Raw genomic sequence first — 11,411 nt, 5'->3', positions numbered from 1 at the left:
ACATACTCATAGAAAACGCGGCTACTTCCGGAGTCATGCCGGAACCACTTGTCCCAACATGTGCACTTCCGTGGGAAGAATTCAGGTGTAGGACCACTTCCTGTTTCTGGATGGGGGGGGGGCGGGTGCAGGGAAAGGAAATAGCTGCGGGAGCCGCATCCTGCCTGCTCTTGCGGCGCCAGAGGTGGAGGCAGAGAGGGCGGAGAAGGCAGAGAAGGGTGCTGCAGAGAAAAAAAAAAGTGTCAGAGCCAGTAAGTCAGAGCCTTAGAGCAGGGGATGGAGAGCAGAGCCCCAGGTCTCGCTTTGCAGATCTGTAATATCAACTTGCCGAACTGTCCAGTGGGATCAGGGCAGTGCTTTGTAGGTCGCCTGTCAGTCAGCGCCTAAAAGGGAGTGTTGGGGCTCCTTGGTCGGGCCTTGCGGGGTGCCAGACTGCGCTACTGCCGGCAGAGGTGTCTTAAAGCCAAGAGAAGCCTGTGCCGTGCTTTCTGGGAACGCCGGGGCTCTCCATCCTGGACAGCTTCACTTGGAATTGGAGTGAGCGCTATACCTCCCATTTTACCAGCGAGACGCTGGTGGTGAACAGTATTTCGGGGATTAAGCCGAGAGCTTGGGAGGGCGTTAGTCTAAAACTTATACTTTCCCTGTCCTTGTTCACACTGCCCTGGCTGGTCGGAAGGGGAGTTGTTTTTAAAGGCAAATGCCTCGGCCTGCTCCCTGTCACCAGAACTAGTTACCAACCTTCACAAGCAGTGTTAAAATGTTTCCTATCCGAGCCATTAAGTTAGTACTGCTGTGGGTATCAAGTGATTGCTTTGCAAATATGTTTGATGGCGGAAGTTTAAAAAAAGACTCCCAAGCGCATTTTGAACAGAGACAAGACCGATTAGCGATCATGACTACTTTCACAATTTCCCTCACCGTCACATATAATCAATTACCTTAGCTTCCTTAGTTAATTGTAGTCATCTTAAAGGCATCACATTCCTCTGTGGTTGTGCATCTGCACAAAAATTATATTGGGATGTAAGATTCCTGATTACAGACGAAATGAGTGAAACTGTTATAAGAGGTGCTGGAGAAATCAGAAACAGTTTTTAGTAAGCTACTATTTTTCTCTTGTTTAAGGTACGGCTTTAGAATACGGTGAAGGATACTTTTCATGGTGCATGGAAGGAAAGCCAATGCGCAGGTAAGCCTGTTAAGAGGTAAAAAAAAAAAAAAAAAACCATTGGTTTCAGCGATTTTTAGCGTCTAACAACAGTGCCTTGTTTTAAATTATTTTATTCACAAACCTACTAAATCCAGCTTGGAATTAATCATTCTTATTTCAAGTAAATAGAAACTAGTAATGTCAGAAATTATTAACTTCTACTGTTGGTTTTTTTTTGCTTTGTTTTGCTTTTGTTTGTTTTTTTGAAACAAGAACTTACTGTGTCGTTTTGCTTTGAACTCACAGAGATTCACCTGCCAGTCTCCCAAGATTAAAGGTGTATGCCATCATACTCCACAGCTTTTTAATGGAATATAGGAGTTAGATTTCTAAAGACAGTTTGAATTTTATGTTTCTTAATATTTAAGTCTCCCTGTTTGCATAGTGATTTTTTGGTACAAATAACCACTAAGTGTCCAATGATGATTTGTGTGCTTATTATAAATTTAATTCCTGTACAATATAGAGGACTCTGTTGCCAAGTAAAAAGTAATATTTGTAAGACACTGCTGCATCACTAGTTATGGTTTGTTTATTTTACTGGTGTTCAATAATATCTTACGTTTATTAAAATAGCTGCACTACAGAGAAGATTAAAGACTGAAATAAATATAGAAAAATCTAAGTGTGAGGAAACTGCAGTTACAGGCTCTTTTACCTCTAGAGTATACAAATGCCCTTTCTCAATCTGTTTTAACAAATTATATTAGAATCTTTATTAAACAAGTCAATTCTGTTTATTCATTGTTTAAACTTGTATTATAGTTATCAAACTATTTCATCATATGTAACTTAACATCAAAGATAAGCAACACAGAGAACCTTTAAGAAAAGAAACATTCTGTTATAGGACATGGCTTAGTACTAGGAGAAAGGCTGGACATGGCCATGCAAGTCTGTAAATTCCAGCACCTTACAGGGAAAAGCAGCAAGATCTGAAGATCAAGTAAAAGGAATATATATCCTTTTCCAATTTTGTTATTGATATATCAATTGGCTTTGAACTGTTCTTCTTTCTCTTGTCCTGTTAACTTCTCTGGTGTATATGCCTATAATATAGAACTAGTAAATATTCGCAAATGCTTTAAGATGTCCAAATGAAAAGACATCATAGAGGTGACACATTTCATTGTCTTACTTTTATCTTACCCTATAGTAAGAATGGTATTAGGTTGTAAAGTATAGAAGAAACTAACCATACATATACTAAGTACTTCACCACTTCATTTCTAGCATGATTACAAAAACCACTGATTTTGTTTTGTCCTCAGTTGCCATAAATGTCTTGTCTTATCTAATTGCTAAAATAAGAACTTAATATTTTTTAATTAAATTTTAAATTTAAATTGTGGTACATGCCTATAATCACAGCACACAGGGAGGCAGAGACAGGTGGATCTATGTGACTTAAGGTCAGCCTGGTCTACAAAGCAAGTCCAGGACAGCCAAGGCTATACAGTCAGTCTTGAAAAACTGAAAACAAACAAAAATTTTATATAATATAGTTTGATCATATTCTTTCCCCTCCCCAACCTCCTCTCAGAGCCTTCCCACTCAGATCCTCCTGCATCCTACCCATGCAGCTTCATGTTCTTTTTCTCTTTTAAACACACATACACAAAACAATAGGTTCTATGGACAAGAAGAGGTTGAAAGTAACCATTAAAGGTATTCCTCTATAGTTTTAATTTTTTTTAAGATTCAATTGTTTATTCTTTTTGGAAATGTTTTTCTGTTATTATGTGCATTGGTGTTTTGTCTGCATGTGTGTCTGTGTCAGGGTGTTTGATGAACCCTGGAACAGGAACTGGAACAGGAGTTGCAAACAGTTGTGAGCTGCCATGAGTGCTGGGAGTTTTAACCCAGGTCTTCCAGAAGAGCAGCCCGTGCACTTAGCTGCTGAGCCATCTCTCCAGCCCCCTTAACTTTCTTTTTAATTATATGTATTTATGCAGTAAGGTGTTATAATTCAATACATATATACAATGTATAATGATCAAATCAAAGTAATTAGCTTATTCATCTCCTAATATAATTCATCTCCTAATATTTTCACCCATTATGGAAAATACTATGAAAATTCTAAAAACAAAACAGAAACTATCACTTGGACAGCTATCCCATTACTGCACGTATATCCAAAGACAATGACATCACTGTATCAGAGAGATTCTTGCCTGCCATGTTTATTGTAGCACCCAGACAGATCTATAGTCTCCTGAAGTATCCATTGAAAGTAAAATCATGTGTGTGCGCACACAAACACACACACACATTATTTAGCCATTAAAAAGAAAGAAATCATAACATTTGCAGCATCCTAGATAAGAGAATGTTATCATTATGCTAAATGAAACAAGCCAGATATAAAAAGACAAAACTGCATATTCTCAGATGTAGAAACTAAAAGAAACATTGCAAATAAGTAGAAAATAGAATATTGACTTCGAAAACAAGAGGATGGGAGATATAAGGAGGCTGAATAATAGGAACCCAAATACAGTTAGGTAGGAAAAATAAGATCTAATATTTTACAGCATAAAGTTTATAACAATTTATCATATATTTTATAAAAAACAGAAGAGAGGAATTCAAAGTTGTCCAGCACAAAGATAAATGATAAATATACATACTTAAGGTATTATAATGCATAATTGTATCGTTTTATGAAATCAACTGGTATTTTATTAGCAAAGTGTTATTTATGTGTATGTATTTGTATATGATATTACATTTAAAAGATAAAATAGTGTATTCAAAGTTGGCATAGTAATGCATGCCTATAATCTTGGCATGTGGGAAGTAGAAGCAGAAGGATCAGAAATTCAAGATCATCCTAAGCTACATAAAAAGTTCAGGGCCAGCATAGACTCTACAAGATCTTCTTTCAAAACAACAACAAAAACAGTGAAAAATAAGTCTCCTGGGACAGATTCTAGGTCCCACTGTTCTTTTCCAAAGGCGTAAACAGTTTCTTCTGCATTATTTTTAAGACCATGCAATTCATGTACAAGCATATATAGAATATCTGTCTTCTTATATATGTATATGATAGGGCTGAGATATTGGCTTAGTTGGTAGAATTCTTGCCTATGTTTGAAGCCCTGTTTAATCCCAAGCACTGAGTAAACCAGGTTGGGTGGCACATGATCGATGATGTGACTCAACTATATAGCAAATTTGAAGCCAGCCTGTGCTTTATGAGATGCTGCCTCAGAAAATAACAACAAAACCCTGAGCTTTCTCCCCCTTTAGCTGCAGAAGGACAAACAAAAATTGTGGAAATCAGGACTGGAATCATGAAATAGTTTAGCCTTTATCAACTTATCCCTTTAGGAGCCAACATATGTGACATACAAATCAGACTCTAACAGGTGCTGTCCAGCAGTGGCTAGAGCTGAAATTGGAGTCTGATTAGTTCTGAAAGGAAGAATTTTGTTTAAAAAAAAAAGAAAAAGAAAGAAAGAAAGAAAGAAAGAAAGAAAGAAAGAAAGAGTCAACACGCACAGTATTTTGTATCTTTAGTGCTTTACAAATTAACTGTGAGCCAGTATGATGACACACTTCCTGTGATCTCTACCATCAGGAGCTGAAGCAAGAAGACTCCGAGTTTGAGGCTAACCTATGTTATACAGCAAGACCCTGTTTTATTTTTTTAAGTGACCAATATATATAAACCTCTTATTTTTTTATAGTTCTGGTGTTCATATACACCATACTAAAAACTCTATAGTAAACATCCATGTGGGTAATTTTTGCTCAAATGTGTAAGCATAATATGTGCTTCTTCCACTTTTACGTGGGTTCCCAGGATCAAACTCAAGTTTTTGAGCTTACACGACAAGAGCTTTTACCCATTGTGCTCCAAGAATCCTAAAGGGATGAGGGGCAGGCAAGGTGGATCAGTGGATAAAAGTGCTTAGTGTGTACGATCTGACAGCCTGAGTTTATTCCTCAAAACCCACATAAAAAGCTAGGTGCTGTGACAGGCATCTTGGATTCTAGCATTCCTACTGTGAGCCAGACGGGAGAATCCTCAGATAGCTTAACATATATAGCAAGGCAGAAACAGGTGACCCTTCCTCAAGGTGGAACATGAGAACCCATTCCCAAAAGTTATCCTCTGACCTCCAGACATGCACTGTGACACCACACAAACAGACACATATGCATTCATGCATGTATACACATACACAGAGACAAGTAAATTTTTAAAAATTTAAAAATGTTAGAACTGGAGATGTAGCTCAGCTCAGTGGTACAGCACTTGTCTTTGTTGTGCGAGGCCCTTGGCTCAATCCCAGCATTGCAGACAAAGGGGTAGGAGTGCAAAGGGTGGGGATAGAGGTGAGCAAGGGATAATTAAGGACACTGTAATGAAGGAGAGATGCAGAAGGAAAAGCTTAGGAGGGAGACAGTAAGACTTAAGTGTCTGAGTTGCATGCATGGTACGTATATTTTAAATTTAAGTATGTAGTTTACAATGGAAGAAGAGCAAACAAAAATTGTGGAAATCAAGAGTGTAACGATGCCTGGCACAGTGGCACATGCCTGTAATCCCAGCACTCAGGGAGGCAGGTATAGGCAGATCACTGTGAGTTTGAGGCCATCATGGTCTACAAATAGAGTCTAGGGCAGCCAAGGCCACACAGAGAAACCCTGTCTCGGAAAACAAACAAACAAAAAAAAAAAGTAACCACGAAATAGTTTGGCTTTTATCATTTTATTACTTCAGGAGCCAGCACTAACATGTAGATCAAATTCGTTTGGGCTGATTGTTAGGCACATGGTAGATAGGCAGGAAAAAGGAGAAAATAATAGTAAAGAAATGAACATGAAAGAGTCCTGGTAGTTTAACTGAAGGATTGCCTGGGGGTAGATCTATGTTGAATAGATTCTAACAGCTCCAAAGACTTCAGCTTAGAAAATTGAGTGCTGCCTCATGGGATAAAATACACAGAAAAATGAGCGGCTTTCATAAGCCTCCAGCAGATTCCCATATGTTCTAGTTTTGTTGTCTAAAACAGAGCCCAGTAGAAATATATGTCTTATAAATAGAGAGGAAAGAGATTTCTGCTGGAATGTAATAAATCGTGACTCAACCAATATGCAGAAGGTTCTTCAAGCTGTGGGTATAAATGAGAGAATGGAAAGGAATAACATCAAGGACAGAACCCTAGGAGTACCATGGGAGTTTAAGTGGGGCTTAAAAGGAAGATAAGTAAACAGTCTAAAACAGATGCAATTCCTGTTTAGTCTAGCTAGTCTGAACTGCATGCTTAAAAATTGTAGCAGATAGATGTGCTTGATTTGACTGTTCACCAGTGTAACATGCATATACTGTATGATTCTTGCACATGACACCTCTTCTTCCCTTTCTGGGACACAAGAAAATTGAACACTGTGCTTCAGTCTTAGTCTTGTTTTTATCTGGAGATTGCTCTGTTGCCCAGCTTTCTTCTAATGAAGGGTTAGGACAGATTGTTGTTGAAGGGTACTCCAGAAGTTTTCTACTTTCTGGCTTACAAGGAAGGCAGTTTGCTTGTATGGCTACTTTCCTTTCGTCTTCCTGCCTTGATCACTGGGGTGGAACTTACACTTTTATCCAGTGAGCAGCGATGGGAGTGTCTTGGAGTTAAAACATTCATAACCTATTTCTAGTGTAAAAAATAGGCAGGGGCTAGAGAGATGGCGCAGCAGTTATAGGTAGATGCTGCTCTTCTAGAGGACCCAAGCTTGGTTCACAACCCCCATGCCAGGCATTTCACAACCACTGATAACAATCTAGCTCCAGGGGAATTTAATGCTATGGCCTCTGCAGGCATCTGCACATACACCCACACATACACAAGTACACATAATTAAACATAACGCAAAGACATCTTTTAAGAATAGGCAGCTAGGCCTTTTGATCTGGAATTAGATATAAAAAGTGTTCATGGTATATAATGTCATCTAGTTGACAGTGTTCTCCAACAATTATTCTGCGAATCCTTAGTCATTGCTTCATCATTCTCCACAGCAAATATTTTACATCCTTATCCATTCTTCCCATGATCTATTACCTTTCCTTCTCACTGCCCACACGTGATCTGCAAATTAATTTCCAAGGGAAGTTCTTCCTTTTGCCTAAGACCCATTTCTTCTGTATTTTAATTCTATACCTAATTAATTATTCTCCAGTAGGCCACCTTAACTTCTCAGATCTTCAGGACATTTATTCCACCAGGCAAAGAAGCCATGGGCATAAATGAACATGATCCATTTCTGGGTCTCTTATAATTTCTTATCTCAGGTACCTAAGAAAATATAAAATATACAGGGAAAAATGCTTTCCTCCATAAAACTCTTTGGAGAAGATAAGACTAGGGAAAGAAATTAAATTCTTAAACACATTTACAAAGATAAATAGCAGAAATCATTTCTATTTTAAATATTTGGTCCAGTTGTCCAAGACAGCTTGTGAGGATAAAGCTCTGCATTTGAAGTCAGAGAACCTAAGTTAGACAAATTTCAACATAGGCAGTCTTTATGAATTAGGTACAATTATCCCCACATACACATAATGGGCATAGAAATGAGACGTGTACTGGCTACTTTTCTGTCAGTTTGACATAAGCTAGAGAGAAGGGAGCCTCATGTGAGACAATGCCTCCATAAGATGGGGCTGTAGGCAAGCCTGTAGAGCGTTTTCTTAATTGGTGATTGATGGGTAGGACACAGGTCATTGAGGGTGAGGCCACCTCTGGGCTGGTAGTTCTGAGTTCCAAAAGAAAGCAGGCTAAGCAAGCCAGGGGAGCAAACCAGTAAGCACCTTCCATGGCCTCTGCATTAGCTCCTGTCTCCAAGTACCTGCCCTGTTTGAGTTCCCGTTGTGACTTCTTTGAGTGATGAACTACCATGTGGAAGTATTTTTGTCTGGGCCACATTTTTATCTGTGTTTATTCCTTCCTTCCCCTTTTCCTTTTCGTATGGGGTTATATTTGGTTGGTTGGTTGCTGTTGAATGTTTTTAGTTTGGAGTTTTTTATTTGCTTGGTTCAGATTGTTTGTTTTTGAAATAAGATCTACTGTGTTACTGAGTTGGCCTCAAACTCACAGTTTCCTACCTCAGCCTACTAAGTGCTGGAATAGAGTGCTGGAATAATAGCACAAACCTAACAATCCCAACTTGTTTGCCCTCTTTTTGATTATTTGTGCATTTCTACTGTAAATAATTAAGTTTGCCAGTTGCTTCTTGATACACATTTTAATTTTCTTCAGTTTAGAGCAAAAAGCTTTGTATATTATATAGCTGATAGACATAGGTTCTATTTTTCTGCGTGTTCACAATATAATAATTGTGAAATGCAAAATTTTAATTCTAATTATTTGCCAGTTATTTAAATTACTGTTTACATACCAGGCTCACACCTCCATTTCTAGGTCATAAGCTATAAATTGCTTCTCATATTTTAACTAAAATTACTTTTTTTTAAGATAATAAAACCATAACCAAATTTTAGAAATTAAGAAATAATATTGAAATGTGGGGGCTGGCAAGATGGCTTGGCAGGTACCCATTTGACACTCAAGCCTGATGATCTAAGTGTATTCTCCAGAACCCATGGTAGAAGGAGACCACCAGCCTCAGAAAGTTGTCCCTTGATCGCCAAGCACAATTGTTCTGTCTACAGACACAGAGAGATACACTAATAGTAAAAAATAAAATATATAAATCTTCTTCCATCATTTCACTTGCTTTTAGCTGGAAGGAGGGATCTTAAGTTCAGTTTTGTTGTGCCAAATCTTAAGTTCATTTTGTAGCCTCTTTTTCCAAGTTATTCTACTCTTCCCATATTTTACTATGAAGGCTTCCGAGATGACTAAATCAAAGCAATCTCTATTTGGTACAGTTTCCTGGGCTTTTAAAAAGTTGGAGTGGTACAGAAATCTGCATTAATAATAATAATAACAATAACATTCATTTTGAATTGCAAAATAATCCTACAAACTCTTCCCTTCTTATAGCACTCACATGAACTGACTTCAGGCGGAAACTATGGTTTACCCCAAAGCAGCAGCAGCAGAACTGCTCCGAAAGGATCAAGGTTTTGATTCTTTGAAAGTCACCAAAGTCTTTAATAATCAAAGTGGCTTCTTTATCTGTAGAAGAAAGATACTATTCTAAATGAGCCCATGATATATTCTATTTCAAATGTTGAAATAGTTGAACCACTCTATTTTGACTGTGGGATTTGGGGGTGGGTTTTTGTTTTTTCAGATCTTAATAGTAATTTATGTAGCCTCTAGAGCTTGTCTTTTTTTAAAGATTTATTTATTTTTATTTTATGTGTATGGGTATTTTTGCTTGCATATACACTGTGTGTGTGTGGTATCAGAGGCAGAAGAGCATGTCAGATGCCCTGAAACTGGAGTTATAGCTTGGACCACACATACTTAATATACAGGAAATACCCAGCTTACAGGCTTCAGCATGGTTATTTATATACAAATACAGTCTCTAAGCTCCAGCTGTCACCCCACCCTAATATATTTACTTCAAAACCAAAACTAATAGCAACAAGCTTTAGAATAACTTTTTCAAAGAGGTCTTTACCCCCTTTCTTATACCCACTAAACAGAATGTATATAACTATTTTCTTATCTATTTTTTTTTTAGCTGCTTGTGAGGCACTCTGCATTTTACAGCTAAGTCTAATCCTATATATAACACTCTTGTTATAGAAAAATCCAGACCTCCAAACAGCTGATGTAAAATTAAACTTTTAAAAGACTATATATAAAGTAAAGAATGCCTGTGGACTTACATAGTTTTTCTATGATCATAGGAAAGCCTGGCTGATTCAAACTGATCTGACACATGTGGTGCTTTTAAATAAGGCTTGTTATATTTAGAATTCCTGGGCCCAAAGTAATCTAATCTAATGCTGGTCTCAAAGCTTTTAATAGTGGTTCAGTTCTTAGCACCCGCATTGGTCACAACCATCTGCAACTCCAGTTGTAGAGGATCTGATGCCCTGTTACAGATTTTATGAGTACCCACACATACATGATACATATGCATATACATATACATACAAAGTAACAGTAAATAAATACTTTTCTTAAAATTTTGAGTCTTTAAATTTTAGAGATGTTGGTATTTTTTGAGACAAGATTTCATGTGCCCAGGCTGACCTCACACTCTGTGACCTTGAACTTCTGATCTTCTAGCTTCCATGTCCCTTTTGAAAGGATTTTAGGCCTGCTCATAATGCCCAGCTTTTTTATATAATTTGACTGGGGGGAGGGGGACAGTGCTGGGGAATTGAACCCAGAACTTTGCACATCGTAGGCAAAATGCCATTGGTCTGCATTCTTAATATTTGACTAAAGAGTTCTTAAATAAAAATAGACAATATTCAGATAATATTCATAATATTGTAGAATTTCTGAATTCATTTTTTTTTCTGGGCGGTGGTGGTAAATGTCTTTAATCCCAGCACTTAGAAGACAGGCAGACAGATCTCTGAGCAAGTTCTAAAATAACCAGAGAAAGCCCCTGTCAAAAAAACAAAAAAAAAGTTTTTATATAGTATATTTTACTCATATTTTCCCTGTCCCAACTTGTTCCAAATCCTCCCTACCTTCCTTTCTACCTAACTTCATGTTCCTTTTCTTTCTCTCTGAAAAAAAAAGCAAAAGAAGAAAAGAAAACAAACCAATAAGACAAACTTAACAAAAACAAAAAACACACAAAAAAACAGGGAGTCTGTTTTATGTGTTGGTCAACTACTCGGGGCATGGGACCTGCCCCAGTGGCACACCATTGGAGAAAACTGATTTTTTTTTTCCTTTCCTAGCAGGTATCTATCAATTTCAAATAGCTTCTTGGTTAGAGGTGGGACTTTCTACTCACTTCCCATTCTCGGTGCTGTGATTTTGTCTAGTTTGAACCTGTGCAGGTCTGATATGGCTATTGCAGTCTGTGGGTTCATATTGTATCCATTCTGTTGTGTCTGGAGACACTGCTTAGAGTTATCTACCACTTCTGGCTCTTATAATCTTCCTGCTTTGTCTTCCACATAGCTCGCTGAACCTTGAAGGGAGGGGGTTGTAAAAGACATAGCATTTAGAGCCAAATTCTCCAAAGTCCCTTACTATATATTGTCTAGTTGTGGGTCTTCGTGTTAATTACCATCTGATGAATGTTGAGC

The 11,411-nt window shown here is 37.8% G+C and overlaps 1 protein-coding gene across 1 annotated transcript in view; it reads left to right on the top strand.

Annotated features, from left to right (window-relative positions):
* The window catches only part of Klhl20 (kelch like family member 20), a 39,674-nt gene continuing 28,263 nt past the window's right edge, over positions 1-11,411 (top strand). Inside the window, 3 exon segments of the mRNA XM_021662586.2 lie at positions 1-218; positions 221-251; positions 1,129-1,192. Coding sequence (XP_021518261.2) covers positions 36-218; positions 221-251; positions 1,129-1,192 — 278 coding nt within the window. The 5' untranslated portion in view covers positions 1-35.

The sequence above is a fragment of the Meriones unguiculatus genome, chromosome 11 (genome assembly GCF_030254825.1).
Source record: "Meriones unguiculatus strain TT.TT164.6M chromosome 11, Bangor_MerUng_6.1, whole genome shotgun sequence".
In the NCBI taxonomy this organism is placed as follows: Eukaryota; Metazoa; Chordata; class Mammalia; order Rodentia; family Muridae; genus Meriones; species Meriones unguiculatus.
This window is presented reverse-complemented; position numbering and strand designations above follow the sequence as displayed.